The sequence below is a fragment of the Salmo salar genome, chromosome ssa19, assembly GCF_905237065.1.
Source record: "Salmo salar chromosome ssa19, Ssal_v3.1, whole genome shotgun sequence".
NCBI classification, from domain to species: Eukaryota; Metazoa; Chordata; class Actinopteri; order Salmoniformes; family Salmonidae; genus Salmo; species Salmo salar.
The window spans coordinates 35472270-35493407 of NC_059460.1; the positions used below are offsets into that span (position 1 = coordinate 35472270).

A 21138-nucleotide genomic window follows, 5' to 3' on the forward strand; every position below is an offset into this window, starting at 1 on the left:
GATACCGTCACCTGCCGTTGTGCCCTTGAGCAAGACACTTAACCTGCTCACAGGGCACTACACTAGTAGCTGCCCACTGCTCCAGCCTTTCCCACCAAAATTTGTATTTGTGTGTATAGTGCCTGCAGAAAGTATTCAAACCCCTTGATTTTGTTTTATTTAATTCATGCTTTCAGTCGATGAGATTGAATTTTGCAGAATGCACAGTTACATTTAGACAACTGCTTAAAAACACAGAGGATACTACATTCAATGAAACAAGTCCTAACCGGCCTACCGACTGGCGCAGCATCACAGTGCTACAGGCATCACTACAGACCCGGGTTCGATCCCGGGCTGTATCATAACCGGCCGTGATCGGGAGTCCCATAGGGTGGCGCACAATTGTCCCAGCATCGTTCAGGGTTTGGCCGGGGGGGCTTTACTTGGCTCATCGCGCTCTAGCGACTCCTTGTGGCGGGTCGGGCGCCTGCAGGCTGACACCGTCATCAGTTGACCGGTGTTTCCTCTGACACGTTGGTGCGGCTGGCTTCCGGGTTAAGCTGGCAGGTGTTAAAAGCTCGGTTTGCCGGGTCATGTTTCGGGGGACGCATGACTCGACCTTCACTTCCCGAGGCCGTTGGGGAGTTGCAGCGATGAGACAAGATCAAAATTGGGGAGAAAAATGTATTAAGTCTGATCGCAGTGGCTATGATTGGATCTTTCTGTATATTTGTTCTTACATTGATGCTGGACAGTTGGCTCTGTTTGCAGAGGACTCTGCCAGTACCGTCTCCTCTTCTCTGTGGTAGTAGATCATGTAGAGGGTCCAGTACGATCCGTGACTGTCTCTGTTTTGTGTTATTATCCTGCTTGGCCTTTTCTGTACACTCTCCAGTGCAGCATCCTGCTTCTTTGTGCAGCCCACCAGCAACACACTTTCCTCCTGACTTTACGTTCATTAATCTGATGACTGTTATTTATCTAATCAACTAACTATATTTAATTGTTACCCAATTAAATGAATCATGGTAACTCTAAATAACTGCTCTCGTGGTGCCTCAAATCCTAATGACTTAATTTTTACATCACCTCAATTAAACTCTAAAGGTCTTGACCTATCACATCCATAAACAGTCAACTTATTCATCATAACCTCGTATCATATCATGTCGTAAACCTGTCGTAACCTTGCATCTGCAAAAACCCGAGCCTTACTTATGATTCAGTACTACACAAATTGGTTTACTTATTTATTTACTAGCTAACTAAATGGTAACACAGGATAAACATACACACTTAATACATGAGAAATAGGTCACTAGCGGACTGACAACGATATGACTGCTTGTTACGAAAGACATGGAGAGGGACAGAGACACTTAACGTTGCTACATTTAGAAACTACTCTCACTTATACTTTACACACAAACTGCCGCCCGGTTGGAGTAAGAAAATCCTTGGTTTCTCTCGGTGGACAGGGACTTCTAGGAAAAGGGTGTTGGGCCTTTTCGCGGCATGCTTGTAAAGCTCTGATTGTCCAAAAGGGGGACCCCCACCCGTCTTCTACTGTTAGCCTATCTTCAAAGAAGCATCTTCTAGAGAAAATGGAAGGAAAATACCCGTCCCCACCCGTCTTCTACTGTTGTTCTCCTCTGCAGTTGTCTGGTATCCGGTAACTTATCGTGTAGTCCTGAACAGGACTACAGAGTTTATTTTCCTTCTATTTTCTCTAGAAGATGCTTCTTTGAAGATAGGCTAGCCAGCCATGTCGATGGTTCCCAGTGGGGTGATGAGAGTAGCATAATACGATGGTTTGAAGATAGGCTAGTTAGCTGTGTTGATGGTTCCCACTGGGGTGATGAGAGTAGCAGAATACGATGGTTTGAGCAGAATGGTCCCAATTTAATTTGCTTTTCTAGATACTTTACTTAGGATCAGCCGTACCAGTGATTGTCCGTGAGGTGACTTTATCGTCTCTACCTCGTGTTGAGATTCACAGTTCAAACCACTTTAAATGTGAGCTGCAGCTCTACGTCTCTCTGGTCTAATACTTTAAATGTGAGCTGCAGCTCTACGTCTCTCTCTGGTCTAATACTTTAAACGTGAGCTGCAGCTCTACTTCTCTCTGGTGTAATATGTTAATTCTTAAACCATAATTTTATACAATTAGTTCAAAAGGGCGGTTCCGACAGCCTGACACGCTCTCTGACCTCACTCAAGGGGGCGGTGACTACTTACTTGTACAAAGTTATAGAAACAATTTCCTTTTATAGTTTCTAAAATCACATCCCTCTCTTAACCAAAACACTTTAATCATTTTTCATATAGCATGCAGAACGTAGAGGATGTAGTGTGTTACAGTATTTCCTCTATAACATTGTTAATGACATCACAAAATAACAACCATACCGACATCAATGTTCTTTTAGATCGCCTCTGACCATTCCCCACGTTCTATGTTAGAAATATTGTTCCAGAATTCGCTTTACAACGTGTTAAGACTTTCGGCGGGGAAAATCTGTCAAACAAAGGCAAATTCCTCTGGTGAATTTGGAGAGTGAGAGAACTGAATGTTCTTGTCCTTGATTTACAACAGGGTGTGATCTGTCAACCCCCCACCAGTTCCCCCCGTGGGTGAGTGGGGGTCTGGTTGAAGTTATTTATTGCAAAGCTGATCTGCCCAATTTGGATCCTCAGAGAACAGTCATGACACCTGTCATTATCCCGGCATGGTCGGATCAGAGTGGTGTAGGCGTCATCAGTGGAAAGGCTGTTTCTTGCCATCACAGTCAGGAAGTGGAGACGCCTTGAAGTATTTTTCAATGCCTGGTTAATGTGTTGGCCCCCACTGAGTTAGTTGTCCAAGTGGAAGCCAAGGTATTTTGTGCATGTTCCAACTGGAACAGCCTGACCACCCAGTATTAGTGGAGCTGGTTCCAACTGGAACAGCCTGACCACCCAGTATTAGTGGAGCTGGTTTCAACTGGAACAGCCTGACCACCCAGTATTAGTGGAGCTGGTTCCAACTGGAACAGCCTGACCACCCAGTATTAATGGAGCTGGTTCCAACTGGAACAGCCTGACCACCCAGTATTAGTGGAGCTGGTTTCAACTGGAACAGCCTGACCACCCAGTATTAGTGGAGCTGGTTCCAACTGGAACAGCCTGACCACCCAGTATTAATGGAGCTGGTTCCAACTGGAACAGCCTGACCACCCAGTATTAATGGAGCTGGTTCCAACTGGAACAGCCTGACCACCCAGTATTAGTGGAGCTGGTTCCAACTGGAACAGCCTGACCACCCAGTATTCCACACCGTCAATCTGTATCTTCTTCCAGAGGATTTTTATAGACCAAGCTCTTTGTTGATGAAGTCCCACCAGTCTTCTGGGTTCTTCTTTCGGAGTTCTTGAATTTAATTTGTCTACAAGTTATCTTTGGCCATGAGATGAGCTTTTTTCCATTTCTCAGTTTTCCCCCCATGTGTCAAATATTTTTTGCCTTTTCTTTGGTGTCCGCTTGAGGTTGTTCCGTCATCGATGGCTTATCCCGGGCTGATGTTTTAAAATTTTGTATGGGCATACTTACATTAAGGACCATTTGTATGTTGATGTTGAAGATATCCAACTTTTCATCCAATTTTCTCTGCATGGTAGACAGCTGACCAGCCTGTGATGGTCAGACACCAGGCTAGGGCCTCCGTTCTCTCTTGAGACATCGTCGCCCTGCTCTGGATTCCATTTCCTTCCGCCTTGCTCGGTTCACTGGTGGTCACCAGATCCCAGCAGGGCCAATACAGTAGGGGAGCTGTAGTAGGTGTTGAGGTCTGTTCTGATCAGATCCATCATGGAGTCTCCATGTAGTAGGTGTTGAGGTCTGTTCTCATCAGATTCCCTCCATGTACAGTGAGGGAAAAAAGTATTTGATCCCCTGCTGATTTTGTACGTTTGCCCACTGACAAAGAAATGGTCAGTCTATAATTTTAATGGTAGGTTTATTTGAACAGTGAGAGACAGAATAACAACAAAAAAATCCAGAAAAACGCATGTCAAAAATGTCATAAATTGATTTGCATTTTAATGAGGGAAATAAGTATTTGACCCCCTCTCAATCAGAAAGATTTCTGGCTCCCAGGTGTCTTTTATACAGGTAACGAGCTGAGATTAGGAGCACACTCTTAAAGGGAGTACATATTTAATTGGTCACTGGAAAAGGGGACATTTCCAAATGTATGGAAGCATGCGAAACTGTGTCCAATCCCAAAAGATCCTGCAAAAAACCCATTATTTCTGCCAATATTTGACCAATCAGTCTACTCCCTTCACTCAGTCAGATATTGGAGGGTATTGTGAGTAGACAAATATAGGAGTATATGGAAAATAATTATCTGATTACAGCCAATCAGCATGCTTATCGCAAAAACCATTCCACTACGACTGCATTGGTTGACATGACTGACCAGTGGCTCAATGCTATGGATAATGGCAGGTTTGTGGGGGTAGTATTTTTAGATTTTTGTGCAGCATTTGATTTGACCTCTATGGGCTAGCGTCCCACCTACTCAACAGCCAGTGTAATCCCGTGGCGCGTTATTCAAATACCTCAAAAATGCAAAAACTTCAATTTTTCAAACATATGACTATTTTACACCATTTTAAAGACAAGACTCTCGTTAATCTAACCACACTGTCCGATTTCAAAAAGGCTTTACAACGAAAGCAAAACATTAGATTATGTCAGCAGAGTACCCAGCCAGAAATAATCAGACACCCATTTTTCAAGCTAGCATATAATGTCACAAAAACCCAGAAGACAGCTAAATGCAGCACTAACCTTTGATGATCTTCATCATATGACACACCTAGGACATTATGTTATACAATACATGCATGTTTTGTTCAATCAAGTTCATATTTATATCAAAAACCAGCTTTTTACATTAGCATGTGACGTTCAGAACTAGCATACCCCCCGCAAACTTCCGGTGAATTTACTAAATTACTCACGATAAACGTTCACAAAAAGCATAACAATTATTTTAAGAATTATAGATACAGAACTCCTCTATGCACTCGATATGTCTGATTTTAAAATAGCTTTTCGGTGAAAGCACATTTTGCAATATTCTAAGTAGATAGCCCGGCATCACAGGGCTAGCTATTTAGACACCCAGCTATTTAGCACTCACCAAAGTCAGATTTACTATAAGAAAAATGTTATTACCTTTGGTGTTCTTCGTCAGAATGCACTCCCAGGACTTCTACTTCAATAACAAATGTTGGTTTGGTCCCAAATAATCCATAGTTATATCCAAATAGCGGCGTTTTGTTCGTGCGTTCAAGACACTATCCGAAAGGGTAAATAAGGGTTACGAGCATGGCGCATATCGTGACAAAAAAATTCTAAATATTCCATTACCATACTTCGAAGCATGTCAACCGCTGTTTAAAATCCATTTTTATGCCATTTTTCTCATAAAAAAGCGATAATATTCCGACCGGGAATCTGCATTTAGGTAAACAGACGAAAGAAAATAACGCATGGGGTCGACTCGGGCACGCGCCTAAGCCCATAGTACTCTGATCGGCCACTTGCCAAAAGCGATAATGTGTTTCAGCCAGAGGCTGCCTCGATATCGTTCAGCTTTTTCCCGGGCTCTGAGAGCCTATGGGAGCCGTAGGAAGTGTCACGTTAGAGCAAAGATCCTCAGTCTTCAATAAAAAGAGCCAAGATGAACAACAACTTGTCAGACAGGCCACTTCCCATATAGAATCCTCTCAGGTTTTTGCCTGCCATATGAGTTCTGTTATACTCACAGACACCATTCAAACAGTTTTAGAAACTTTAGGGTGTTTTCTATCCAAAGCCAATAATTATATGCATATTCTAGTTACTGGGCAGGTGTAGTAACCAGATTAAATCGGGTACGTTTTTTATCCGGCCGTGTCAATACTGCCCCCTAGCCCTAACAGGTTAATGGATCATGAAATCATTTTGACAAAATTAATGCATTATGGTTTTAAGGAGGTAGCATTGAATTGGATACAGTCATATCTAACTGACAGGAAACAGTCCACCTATATCAATGGTTAATTTTCTTCCCCTCATGTGTTAAACTGTGGAATACCGCAGGGCAGCTGCCTTGGACCACTTCTTTATTTAATATATACCAACGACCGTCCTTATGCCTTATCTGAAACTCAAGCTACTATATTTGCAGATGATACTACAAGTTATACTGCAAGACAAATCGGTTCAACAGGTACAGCAAGCTATACAAGTAGAACTGGGAAATGTCAGGGAGTGGGTTTGCCGGAACAAACTTGTTTTGAACGCCAAGAAAACCAAGGTTATGTTGGTCTGTTCAAGTAGGAAAAGGCCAACACAACATGGGATACAATTAAGTATGGGGGGGGGGGTACAAATTGAGGAAGTGTCAGAAACCAAACTACTAGGAGTGCAGCTAGACAACTGCTTATCATGGTTGTCTCAAATAACTAATCTATGGAGAAAAAAATATTTACCGGGAAAGATTCTTAAGCAAATAACACAAGTATTAATTTATAGTCAGGTGAACTACTGTTCTGTGGTCTGGGAAAATGCAACAGATTGGACAGAACAAAGCAGCGAGGATTGTTTTAAGGTGTAGTTATGATTCTTCTGATGTCGTCATGCACAATGATCTTGGGTGGTCATTAATCAACAAGATAATTGAAGAAAAAAAAACATGCTTATTTTATTTCACACTGTACACCATTTAGAACGGCCAAACTCCATTCACAACAGTATTCAGTTGGTAAGAGACAGACATTCAGTCAATACTAGGAATGGATTGTCCACCATCTATGTGTTATCCAGACAGAAAAGAGAAATAAGGCAATGCAATGCAGGATGCATGTTTTCAAATATTTGTATTCTGTTCAGGCTTCCTTCTTTTTACTCTGTCATTTATGTTACTATTGTGGAGTAACTACAATGTTGTTGATCCATCCTCAGTTTTCTCCTATCACAGCCATTAACTTCTATGGGCTAGCGTCCCACCTGCGGGACACACTATTCAACAGCCAGTGAAATAGCATGGCACGAAATACAAAACAGCAAAAATCGCATAATTTCATTTTCTCAAACAATCAACTATTTTATACCATTTTAAAGATAAACTTCTCGTTAATCGAACCACATTGTCCGATTTCAAAAAGGCTTTACGGTGAAAGCATAAAATTAGATTATGTTAGGACATAAACTTCACAAGAAAAACCACACAGCCATTTTCCAAGCAAGGACATGCATCACAAAAACCAAAAATACAGCTAAAATATTCACTAACCTTTGATGATCTTCATCAGATGGCACTCATAGGACTTCATGTTACACAATGCATGTATGTTTTGCTCGATAAAGTTCATATTTATATCCAAAAACCCCATTTTACATTGGTCCGTGATGTTCAGAAAATGTATTCCCACCAAAACTTCCAGTGAATGAGGACATCAATTTACAAAAATACTCATCATAAACGTTGATAAAATTTACAACAGTTATTGAAAGAATTATAGATATACTTCTCCCTAATGCAACCGCTGTGTCAGATTTTAAAATAGCTTTACGGAGAAAGCACATTTTTCAATATTCTGAGTACATAGCTCAGCTATCAAAGCAAGCTATACAGATACCCGCCAAGTTCTGGGGTTAACTAAACTCAGAATTAGTATTATAAGTATTCTCTTACCTTTGCTGATCTTCGTCAGAATGCACTCCCAGGACTCCTACTTCCACAAGAAATGTTATTTTTGTTCGAAATACTCCATATTTATGTCCAAATACCTCCGTTTTGTTCGTGCGTTCAGATCACTCTCCAAAGGCATAACGCGCGAGCGTAAATCCAGACGCGAAAAGTCAAATAGTTCCATTACCGTTCGTAGAAACATGTCAAACGTTGTTTACAATCAACCCTTAGGGTATTTTTAACATAAAACATCGATAATATTCCAACCAGACAATAGCGTATTCATTACAGAGGAAAAAGAAGGAGCGGCGTGCAAAATGTGCGCAGTAAACAACTCACTGGTCCCAGGCAGTCCACTCATTGACTGAGCTCCTATTTTCTGCCCAGTAACAGGAGAAGGATGAAACACGTTTCTAAAGGCTGTTGACAGCTAATGGAAGCCTTAGGAAGTGCAACGTGACCCCACAGACACTGTAGTTTCGATAGGGATTCAAAAGAAGAACTACAATTCTCAGATTTCCCACTTCCTGGTTGGATTTTTCTCAGGTTTTTGCCTGTCATATGAGTTCTGTTATACTCACAGACATCATTCAAACAGTTTTAGAAACTTCTGAGTGTTTTCTATCCAAATCTACTAATAATATGCAAATATTTGACTCTGGGCCCGAGTATTAGGCAGTTTACTCTGGGCACGCTTTTCATCCGAAAATGAAAATACTGCCCCCTATACCTTAAAAAGTTAAACTCTGTAACTGTTTTAAAGTCACCATTGGCCTCATGGCGAAATCCCTGAGCAGTTTCCTTCCTGTCCGGCAACTGAGTTAGGAAGGACGCCTGTATCTTTGTAGTGACTGGGTGTATTGATACACCAGTGTAATTAATAACTTCACCATGCTCAAAGGGATATTCAATGTCTGCTTTTATTTTTTTACCCATCTACCAATAAGTGCCCTTCTTTGTGAGTCATTGGAAAACCTCCCTGTTCTTTGTGGTTGAATCTGTGTTTGAAATTCACTGCTCAACTGAGTGAGCAGTGAATTACAGATAATTGTATGCGTGGGGTATAGAGATGAGGTAGTCATTCAAAAATCATGTTAAACACAAATATTACACACAGAGTGAGTTTTTATGTGACTTGTTTGTACTCCTGAACTTATTTAGGTTTGTCATAACGAAGGGGTTGAATACTCCTGAACTTATTTAGGCTCGTCATAACGAAGGGGTTGTGTGTGTGTGTGTGTGTGTGTGTGTGTGTGTGTGTGTGTGTGTGTGTGTGTGTATTGGAGGGGTTCGGCATTGCAGAAGACCCAACTTCCATCTCGTATGGATAAATACAATACAACTTTATTGTCCATTGGTTAGAACGGCCTTTCCCAACACCCCCAGACACACACACACACGTTGAGAGGAACAGGGTCAGCAGCGGTGGAAAGCAATTGTGAGGGGTTTTGGTCAGAAGACTGATTTCTGTCTCGTATGGATCAATGAAGTTGTTTTTCTCCAGACCAGGAGCAGGGAGAGCCCCACCACCATGGAGGGGCAGGATCCCCCTCCTCCCAGAGTAAAGCCTCACTCCTAGACGGTCCAGGTAGCCTGTCCTCCTCTCACAGCCACTCCAACTCTACCTGCAGTCTGGAGCTCAGTAGTAGCAGTCGGCATGACAACACTGAACACAAAGCCAAAGGTAAGGAACCTCAACTACCACTGAACACAAAGCCAAAGGTACAGAACCTCAACTATCACTGAACACAAAGCCAAAGGTACAGAACCTCAACTAACACTGAACACAAAGCCAAAGGTTCAGAACCTCAACTAACACTGAACACAAAGCCAAAGGTACAGAACCTCAACTAACACTGAACACAAAGCCAAAGGTACAGAACCTCAACTAACACTGAACACAAAGCCAAAGGTACAGAACCTCAACTAACACTGAACACAAAGCCAAAGGTACAGAACCTCAACTAACACTGAACACAAAGCCAAAGGTACAGAACCTCAACTAACACTGAACACAAAGCCAAAGGTAAGGACGGAAATGCCTGACAGATATAATTAGCAAAATAAATACAGTTTGTTCCTGTTACAATATTTTAAAGCTTTCTGTTAGCCTTGTATGGTACTAGTATAGGTAAGGACTTCTGTCCAATAGCCTAAATTAGACAATTTACATTGTAGATGTGCTAAGAAATGCCTGTTCATATGATGGTTATATGCAATTTTGAACCAAAGCAGGGCAATTCAAATGGGTACATAGGTGATAGCTTTACAGAGGACTTCTTCTACATCTAGTTTTATTTCAAAAGATTACAGGAAGTTACTGAAGTGCTTGGGGATTCAGATACACATCAGGCACCGTCTGTGACTGAGCCCACATACTCTCCTGTTCCTCTCTCTTCTCTCTTTGACAAAACTAGCATCATGTTCTCACTGTCCTCCTGTCTTCTCCTTCCAGTGTCTGCCAGTCACAAGCGTCAGAAGGAACAGCAGGCAGGTGGAGCAGCAAAGAAACCCAAGCCAAACAGAAAGAGCTCAGTGCCTCCCAAGAAGAACAATAACAGAAAAACGGGTAAGGAAGAGAGTGACAATACCCACTAGTTTACTGAGGCCTACACTAGGACTGGTGAATCTGAGGCCTACACTAGGGCTGGTGAATCTGAGGCCTACACTAGGACTGGTGAATCTGATGCCTACACTAGGACTGGTGAATCTGAGGCCTACACTAGGGCTGGTGAATCTGACGCCTACACTAGGGCTGGTGAATCTGAGGCCTACACTAGGACTGGTGAATCTGAGGCCTACACTAGGGCTGGTGAATCTGAGGCCTACACTAGGGCTGGTGAATCTGAGGCCTACACTAGGGCTGGTGAATCTGAGGCGTACTCTAGGGCTGGTGAATCTGAGGCCTACACTAGGGCTGGTGAATCTGAGGCCTACACTAGGGCTGGTGAATCTGAGGCCTACACTAGGACTGGTGAATCTGAGGCCTACACTAGGGCTGGTGAATCTGAGGTCTACTCTAGTGCTGGTGAATCTGAGGCCTACACTAGGGCTGGTGAATCTGAGGCCTACACTAGGGCTGGTGAATCTGAGGCCTACACTAGGGCTGGTGAATCTGAGGCCTACACTAGGACTGGTGAATCTGAGGCCTACACTAGGGCTGGTGAATCTGAGGCCTACACTAGGGCTGGTGAATCTGAGGCCTACACTAGGGTTGGTGAATCTGAGGCCTACTCTAGGGCTGGTGAATTTGAGGCCTACACTAGGACTGGTGAATCTGAGGCCTACTCTAGGGCTGGTGAATCTGGCCAGTATGTATCATGCGTCTTAGAGTAGGAGTTGAATAAGTTTATATTGATAGGGGTGGACCTGATCCTGGATCAGCACTCTGAGATGCATGTATGAATAAGATTATATTGATAGGGAGGGACCTGATCCTGGATCAGCACTCTGAGATGCATGATACATATGGCCCCTGACTGGCTTCCTACCTCTCCTATTGCTCTCTCCTTCTGGCATCTGAAATGATCAGAGCCACAGTAAGATCAGCTGTAGAACCAGTTGTGTTTTTATAGAAGTTGTAGAACCAGTTGTGCTTTTATAGAAGTTGTAGAACCAGTTGTGTTTTTATAGAAGCTGTAGAACCAGTTGTGTTTTTATAGAAGCTGTAGAACCAGTTGTGTTTTTATAGAAGCTGTAGAACCAGTTGTGTTTTTATAGAAGCTGTAGAACCAGTTATGCTTTTATAGAAGTACGTCTTCTGTTCGTTCTAACAAACTCTCCAAGCACAAGCAATTGATCTACTTGTATGAGTTGTTGAAATGACAGTTACACTTGTAGCTAATTAATATCTTCCTTCTGTTCGGTCTCCTCATCCTCCCCCCCTACAGCCCACAGCAGTGACAGTGAAGACCAGTCATTGGGCGAGAGCACAGCCAAGTCTTCAGCCTCCAAGACCCATGTTGCAGCAGACATGAAGGGGTCCATCTCGCCCAAGTGTCCCGGCCTGGGACAGGGATGCACCCCTCCATCCAGCCAGAAGTACCACAAGCAACATGGTGACCCCGACCACCATCACCATCTTCACAATCGGGAACATCACCGGGAGCGTGAGCACCATCACCTTCACCATAGAGAGGACCCTCACCATAGAGAGGACCCTCACCATAGAGAGCACCATAGAGAGGACCCTCACCATAGAGGGGGCCCTCACCATAGAGAGCACCATAGAGAGGACCCTCACCATAGAGAGGACCCTCACCATAGAGAGCACCATAGAGAGCACCATAGGGGGTGCTTTGCAACCCCCCCCCCCCATGCAAACTTTTCAACTTTGTGCAACTAGTTGCAAGCAACAGCCAATCAAAATGAGTACTTTTGTCACATGATTCATTAGAAGGTTTCCGAATTGGGACCCAGTTGTCATGTCAACACAGTTGAGCTGTTACAGCCAGTAGGCAACCTGCGATCAGGGCTGACCGAAGAGACCTTAGCACAACGGGAGATGTAACCAAATGGTTGGCATCATGGCTAGTCATGGTGTATGTACATGGTTTGGCCATCAACACATTATTGAAGTGAACCCAAACCTCTGCCTGAATAGTTTCAACTAAAATTGTTCACCGTGAACTGTGCGAGCTAGCTAGCTAGCTAGCTAACGTTTGTTTAATTACTTGCTAGCTCATTTAGCTGTGTTGGTGTTTGGCTAGCTAGCTAAATTGTACAGGCTGCGTTTAGTCTATATCCATGCTGTTACAATAACCAAACGGGTGGATAAACAAATAATTAGTGAAATCACGATGTAATGCAGCACAACAACATGGGGTGAGTTTAGAATTCTCAAACATGACAGAATCCGTTTCAATTTGATTGGCTGTTGCATGCCATTTTAATCGCGTTTGAGTTGCTTCATGTAAAAGCAAAGTTGCTTCATGTAAAAGCAAAGTTGCTTGTGATGTCACTTGCAAACTGCAACTAAAATTGCATGACAGTTTCTTCGTTTAACTCCAGTGTGTCTGGATAATTTGATTTGATTTGATACCAACTACAGTTTACACAGCCTCACCAACCCCTCCAGATATACGCTAGCTACAGGAATTCTCATGTACCTTCCCATTTACGTCCGGCTGTACAAGTAGACTTGCTTACTAGATGTAACGCCCTGTGTGACCTCACAGAGAGAATTGACATGCGGCACACTGTGTTGTTTAGCGTTGTAGTCAGAATCACCCCACCGAGTCCTCTCCTTTAAATGATGTTCCTCTCCATCCCACTGAGTCCGGTCCTTTAAATGGTGTTCCCCTCCATCCCACTGAGCCCTCTCCTTTAAATGTTGTTCCTCTCCATCCCACTGAGTCCTCTCCTTTAAAGGGTGTTCCCCTCCATCCCACTGAGTCCTCTCCTTTAACTGTTGTTCCTCTCATCCCACTGAGTCCTCTCCTTTAAATGTTGTTCCTCTCCATCCCACTGAGTCCTCTCCTTTAAATGTTGTTCCTCTCCATCCCACTGAGTCCTCTCCTTTAAATGTTGTTCCTCTCCATCCCACTGAGTCCTCTCCTTTAAATGATGTTCCTCTCCATCCCACTGAGTCCTCTCCTTTAACTGTTGTTCCTCTCCATCCCACTGAGTCCTCTCATTTAAATGTTGTTCCTCTCCATCCCACTGAGTCCTGAATTTTAAATGTTGTTTCTCAAGCAAGAATTTAGCTAGGTCTTTCGGGAAGTGGTCTGATTGAGGAGGGGAAGACTAGCTGTTATTGGCAGAAAGATTTTGGAACTCTGGGTGTATTAACACATTTATTGCAAGGTGATGTCACCAGGCAGGACAAAACACCATCCGACAAAACACCATCCCACCATCCCGTCTTTTCAAACCACACTTACACTTATTATCATCATGTTCACCATTTCACCGTATTATTCCAACCTCATAGTGTGGAAATATATATAAAACACTGGAAAATCTCGTTTTTGACTGCGCTGGGCCTTTATAACATGTTCTCACTCTAACTCCCACTGAAACCGGTCTTCATATCTCTTCTTCTCTCCTCCCCTAGCGGACCTGGACAAGATGTCTAGTCTGGAGAGGATCTCCTTCCTCCAGGAGAAGCTGCAGGACATCAGGAACCACTACCTGTCCCTCAAGTCTGAGGTGGCCTCCATCGACCGACGACGCAAACGCATCAAGAAGAAGGAGAGAGAGAGTGAGTCATTCCACAATTAAACAAAATGTACCATGTACTGTAACTCCGGACTGAGGACCACGACAGAGCTTTTTGAGTATATCCCTGTATGTCTAGTGGCTGTAGATGTACAGTGCCATCAGAAAGTATTCATACTCCTTGACTTATTCCACATTTTACAGCCTGAATTTTAAACGCATTTAAAGAATTATAATCTCACCCATGCTCTGGATAAGAGCGTCTGCTAAATGACTTAAATGTAAATGTAAATGACATCACAATACCCCATCATGACATCACAATACTCCCATCATGACATCACAACACCCCATCATGACATCACAACACTCCATCATGACATCACAATACTCCATCATGACATCACAATACTCCATCATGACATCACAATACACCATCATGACATCACAATACTCCATCATGACATCACAACACCCCATCATGACATCACAATACTCCATCATGACATCACAATACTCCATCATGACATCACAATACCCCATCATGACAAAGTGAAAACAGGTTTTTATTGAAAATTAAATACAGAAATCTAATTTACGTAAGTATTCAGACCCCTTTGCTATTATAGTCCTTGAGCATTTCACCAATCTGGGCTTCATGGGCTAGTGGTGAGACGGAAGCCACTCCCTAAGAAAAAAGGCACATGACCGCACGCCTGGAGTTTGCACGTGAAAGACTGAGATCATAAGGGAAAAGATTCTGTGGTCTGATGAGACAAATGTAACTATTTGCCCTGAATGCAAAGCACTACGTCTGGAGAAAACCAGGCATAGCTCATCACCTGTCTAACATTACGGTGAAGCATGGTGGTGGCAGCATCATGCTATGGGGATGCTTTCCAGCGGCAGGGACTGGGAGACTGGTAAGGATAGAGGGAACAATGAAAGGAGACAAATAAAGGCAAATCGTTGATGAGAACCTGCTTCAGAGTGAAAATGAACTTAGACGGGGGTGAAGATTTACGTTCCATCAGGACAATGACCCCAATCATACAGCCAAAGCAACGCTGGAATGGCTTCAGAACAAGAATGTTAAAGTCCTTGAATGGCCCAGCCAAAGCCCAGACTTGAATCCCATTGAAAATCCTTGGAAAAACTTGAAGATTGCTGTTCACCGCCGCACCCCATCTGACTTAACAGAGCAAAAATGTATAAAAACATGTTTTCACGTTGTCGTTATGGGCTATTGTGTGTTGATTGGTGCGAATTTTTTATACATTTTGAATTCAGGATGTTACACAACAAAATGTGGAATAAGTCAAGGGGTATGAATACTTTCTGAAGGCAATGTGTCTAGTGGCTGTAGATGGCTGTCTAGTGGCTGTAGATGGCTGTCTAGTGGCTGTAGATGGCTGTGTACATGGCTGTGTACATGGCTGTGTAGTGGCAGTAAGTGGCTGTGTAGTGGCAGTAAGTAGCTGTCTAGTGGCAGTAGGTGGCTGCCTAGTGGCTGTCTAGTGGCTGTACATGGCTGTCTAGTGGCTGAACACGGCTCTCTAGTGGCTGTACACGGCTGTCTAGTGGCTGTACATAGCTGTCTAGTGGCTGTCTAATGGCTGTACATGGCTGTCTGGTGGCATAGATGGCTGTCTGGTGGCATAGATGGCTGTCTAGTGGCTGTACATGGCTGTCTAGTGGCTGTACATGGCTGTCCGGTGGCATAGATGGCTGTCTGGTGGCTGTACATGGCTGTCCGGTGGCATAGATGGCTGTCTGGTGGCTGTACACAAGCAACTCCAGTGTATATTTGGCCTTGTTTTAGGTTATTGTCTTCTCTGTTGGAAAGCAGACTGAACCAGGTTTTCCTCTAGGATTTTTCCAGTGTTTAGCTCTATTCTGTTTCTTTTTATCCTAAAAAAGACTCCCTAGTCCTTGCTGATGACAAGCATACCCATAACATGTTGCAGCCACCACCATGCTTGAAAATATGGAGAGTGGTACTCAGTGATGTGTTGTGTATTCATTCACTTCGTATTCATGACAAAAAATGAATTGCTTTGCCAAATATTTTGTAGTTTTACTTTAGTGTCTTGTTGCAAACAGGAAGCATGTTTTCAAATATTTGTATTCTGTACAGGCTTCCTTCTTTTCACTCTGTCATTTAGGTTAGTATTGTGGAGTAACTACAATGTTGTTGATCCATCCTCAGTTCTCTCTTATCACAGTCATTAAACTCTGTAACTGTTTTAAAGTCACCATTGGCCTCATGGTTAAATCCCTGAGAGGTTTCCTTCCTCTCCGGCAACTGAGTTAGGAAGGACACCTGTATCGTTGTAGTGACTGGGTGTATTGATACACCATAAAATGTGTAATTAATAACTTCACCATGCTCAATGGGATATTTAATGTCTGCTTTTTACATTTTTACCCATCTACCAATAGGTGCCCTTTGCGAGGCACTCGAAAACCTCCCTGGTCATTGTGGTTGAATCTTTGTTTGAAATTCATTGCTCGACTGAGAGCCCTTACATATAATTGAATGTGTTGTGTACATACATGTTAAACACTATTATTGTCCATGCAACTTATTATGTGACTTGTTAAGCATATTTCTACTCCGAAATGTATTTAGGCTTGCCATAACAAAGGAGTTGAATACTTATTGACTCAAAAAATTTCAGCTTTTGATTTTTTTGAAAAGCAGCCTACCCCCAGTTTTACATCATCTGGCCACCATGTTGTTTCTGCATCATCTGGCCACCATGTTGTTTCTGCATCATCTGACCACCATGTTGTGTCTGCATCATCTGGCCACCATGTTGTGTCTGCATCATCTGACCACCATGTTGTTTTTGCATCATCTGACCACCATGTTGTTTCTGCATCATCTGACCACCATGTTGTCTCTGCATCATCTGACCACCATGTTGTTTCTGCATCATCTGACCACCATGTTGTGTCTGCATCATCTGACCACCATGTTGTTTCTGCATCATCTGGCCACCATGTTGTTTCTGCATCATCTGGCCACCATGTTGTGTCTGCATCATCTGGCCACCATGTTGTTTCTGCATCATCTGACCACCATGTTGTTTCTGCATCATCTGACCACCATGTTGTTTCTGCTCCGTCTGACCACCATGTTGTTTCTGCATCATCTGGCCACCATGTTGTTTCTGCATCATCTGACCACCATGTTGTTTCTGCATCATCTGACCACCATGTTGTTTCTGCTCCGTCTGACCACCATGTTGTTTCTGCTCCGTCTGACCACCATGTTGTTTCTGCTCCGTCTGACCACCATGTTGTTTCTGCATCATCTGACCACCATGTTGTTTCTGCATCATCTGGCCACCATGTTGTGTCTGCATCATCTGACCACCATGTTGTGTCTGCATCATCTGACCACCATGTTGTTTCTGCATCATCTGACCACCATGTTGTTTCTGCATCATCTGACCACCATGTTGTTTCTGCTCCGTCTGACCACCATGTTGTTTCTCCTCCCCAGGTACGGTGGCTGCATCTTCCTCCTCCTCTTCCTCGTCCCCGTCCTCCAGCTCTCTAACAGCAGCGGTGATGTTGACACTGGCCGACACTCCTGTGTCGTCCTCTTCCTCCTCTCAGAACTCTGTGGTGTCTGTAGAGTGTAGGTGACAGGACAACCCCTCACTCCTCCCAACCTTCTGAGGCCCAGGACACAGCACTGAGCACTTAGCCAGCACCACCCTGGTCCCCATCCCAAAATACCCCCAACACCCACCAAGGCCCCGTCCCTACCACTAACGCCTCCACTCCAAAGCCTCAGTACATCCCCCACCTCAAACCGGAGAGCACCCAGGCCTCAATGCCCCCACTTAAACTTCCACCCTTATCCATGCCTCTCCACCCCAGAACCCCTTTCCAAAAGCTTGGCCTCATCACCCCTACTCCCAACTCCCTCCCAACAGAACAGACAAGTCAATCTCCATACTGGAACAACAACAGGAACGCAACAACACAGACAACCAGACCAACAAGACAAAACAAACACTATTTTCTATCCACAGCTGTTTCATTGGCAAGCTAATTGCACTTAAGTGCACTTTTATGAAGATTGGGGGGAGGAATACAACGACAACCAAAAAAGTACAAAAGTATGTTTTTCTTTCAATTGATTGATAAACAATTTATAAGAGTTGTTTTCTTCAAGCAATAGTGATTCTTTCCATCTCGAGGTAGTTTAGATTGGGTTGACGATGGTGTGTAGTGTCATCAAGGTCCTTGTCCTATGTAGCCCTATGTAGCCCTGTGTATGTAGAGCTTGTCAAAGGAAATGAACAAGGTTCAGAGCCACGTGATGAATTACATACTAAACATAACCTTGTAGTGCGTGTACTCATAGAAACCATGCATTTCTCCCTCTGTCTGTCTTCACTTCTTAAGCTACCACACCCTCAAATGGTACTCTTATCTTGACTCAATACCGTGACCGTGGTCTATAAGCGCTGTGTGGAGGAGAGAGAGAGGTTACGTATGTAGGCCTACTGTAGAGATCCAGAGAAGTGAAGCTGAAGCCGTGAAGCTAATGAACGTAAAAGCTACTGTTAGGGCCTTGTTATTGTCTTAACCCTAAGACACCTCTTAAGAGGGAACATTCCCCCCTTCCTGTCTGACTCTCTTAGTCCTGATGGTTCTTAGAAATGAAAACGGTCCGTCTTTCAGAGGACTGTATGAATGACAGACTGCACAGGCCAGGCCTGTGACTGTGTACATGGCAGATATCGATCGTTTCTAGTGAGATATTCATGTGTTTATATTGATATTCAGGATGATTGTAGAGGTTGATGTGGAGAGGACTGAAACTCTTTCTGGCAGCCAGGATCTAATGTATATAGGAATGAGTCCCAAAATGGAACCCTTTTACCTATATCGTGCACTACATTCTATGGGCTCTGGTCTAAAGTAGTGCACAATATAGGGAATAGGGTTCCATTTGGAACCTCTGTCTGCTACTGAATAAGGTTACCAGTTAATGTGGCAGTATATACATACATGTGTAACGATGGAGATGTCTGGCAGGTTTAAGGAAACCTAATGGAAGGCATTGTATCTTGTCGGTTTATCAGTCTTTTCAACTCATGGCTCTTGGATTTCTATCAGAGTGTTTTTATCACGCCGTTCAGATTATCTATGTTAGACTTTCCAGATTGAGAAGAAATTTAATTAAATGACAAACTGCCAAGGGGACTACACAGCATTCTGCATCCCCCCCAAAAAATATATATACTGAACAAAAATAGAAATGCAACGCGCAACAATTTCAAACATTTTACAGAGTTACAGTTCAAATAAGGAAATCGGTCAATTTAAATAAATAAATTAGGCCCTAATCTATGGATTTCACATGACTGGGAATACAGATATGCATCTGTTGGTTACAGATACCTTAAAAACAAAAGGTAGGGGCGTGGATCAGAAAATCAGTCAGTATCTGGTGTGACCATTTGCCTCATGCAGCACGACATGTCCTTCTCATAGAGTTGATCAGCCTGTTGATTGTCGCCTGTGGAATGTTGTCCCACTCCTCTTCAATGGCTGTGTGAAGTTGCTGGATATTAGCGGGAACTGGAATACGTTGATCCAGAGCATACCAAACTTGCTCAATGGGTGACATGTCTGGTGAGTATGCAGGCCATGGAAGAACTGGGACATTTTCAGCTTCCAGGAACTGTGCACAGATCCTTGCGACATGGGGTCGTGCATTATCATGCTGAAGAAACATGAGGTGATGGCGGAGGATGAATGGCACAACAACGGGCCTCAGGATCTCGTCACGGTAATGCTGTGCATTCGAATTGCCATCGATAAAATGCAATTGCATTTGTTGTCCGTAGCTTATGCCTGCCCCATACCATAACCCCACCTCCACCATGGGGCACTCTGTTCACAACGTTGATATCAGCAAACCGCTCGCCCACACAACGCCATTCACATGGTCTGCGGTTGTGAGGCCGGTTGGACATACTGCCACATTCTGTAAAACAACGTTGGAGGCAGTTTATGATAGAGGAATGAACATTCAATTCTCTGGCAACAGCTCTGGTGGACATTCTTACAGTCAGCATGCCAATTGTATTCTCCCTCAAAACTTGAGGAATCTGTGGCATTGTGCTGTGTGACAAAACATTTTAGAGTGGCCTTTTATTGTCCCCCAGCACAAGGTGCACCTGTGTAATGATCATGATGTTTAATCTCCTTGAAATGCCACACTTGTCAGGTGGATGGATTATCTTGGCAAAGGAGAAATACTAACAGGGATGTAAACATTTGAGAGAAATAAGTATTTCTGGGATCTTTTATTTCAGATCATGAAACGTGGGACCAACACTTTACATGTTGCGTTTTATATTTTTGTTCAGTGTAATTCCCAAGTTTGTAATTGATTATCCCAAGAGAAATATACTGAGACAGTAGGTGTTCTACCAGTATGTTTCCAACTCCTCATCAGTCCTGTGTTCTTCTATAACCTGTAGGGATGAGATTTGATGAGTATACAGATTTTGCATTCTTATCAAATCTCACCCCTACAGATTATAGGAGTCTGTACAGATTATAGTAGTCTGTACAGATTATAGTAGTCTGCACAGATTATAGTAGTCTGCACAGATTATAGTAGTCTGTACAGATTATAGGAGTCTGCACAGATTATAGTAGTCTGTACAGATTATAGGAGTCTGTACAGATTATAGGGGTCTGTACAGATTAAAGGAGCCTGTACAGATTATAGTAGTCTGTTATGCTGCAGAAGACATTTAGAAATCTAATAAGAATGTGTCCCAGATTTGTAATGGATTGTTCCAAGATTATTATATAGACAATATAAAGCGAAATAGATTGACAGTAAAGTTAAAGATCATCGATGGTGTTTCCAAATCCTCACCAGTTCTCGTTTTAATCAACTCTTCACCCCCCACCCCCCCACCACCACCACCAACAAATAATCATGTTGTTTTAACCTCCCCACCACCACCAACAAATAATCATGTTGTTTTACCCCCCCCACCAACAAATAATCATGTTGTTTTAACCCCCCCCACCACCAACAAATAATCATGTTGTTTTAACCCCCCCACCAACGAATAATCCTGTTGATTTAACCCCCCCACCAACAAATAATCATGTTGTTTTAACCCCCCCACCAACAAATAATCATGTTGTTTTAACCCCCCCACCAACAAATAATCTTGTTGTTTTAACCCCCCACCAACAAATAATCCTGTTGTTTTAAC

At 43.2% G+C, this 21138-nt stretch overlaps 1 protein-coding gene across 3 annotated transcripts in view; it reads left to right on the forward strand.

Moving 5' to 3' along the window:
- Window positions 1-19209, forward strand: part of arid4b (AT-rich interaction domain 4B) — a 243060-nt gene extending 223851 nt beyond the window's left edge. For all 3 annotated transcript variants that reach the window (XM_045702251.1, XM_045702252.1, XM_045702253.1), the window contains 5 exons: window positions 9213-9392; window positions 10164-10277; window positions 11599-11817; window positions 13764-13910; window positions 17379-19209. In XM_045702251.1, coding sequence (XP_045558207.1) covers window positions 9213-9392; window positions 10164-10277; window positions 11599-11817; window positions 13764-13910; window positions 17379-17524 — 806 coding nt within the window. In that variant the 3' untranslated portion in view covers window positions 17525-19209. The remainder of the gene's footprint in view (window positions 1-9212; window positions 9393-10163; window positions 10278-11598; window positions 11818-13763; window positions 13911-17378) is intronic.
- Window positions 19210-21138: the final 1929 nt, after the last annotated feature.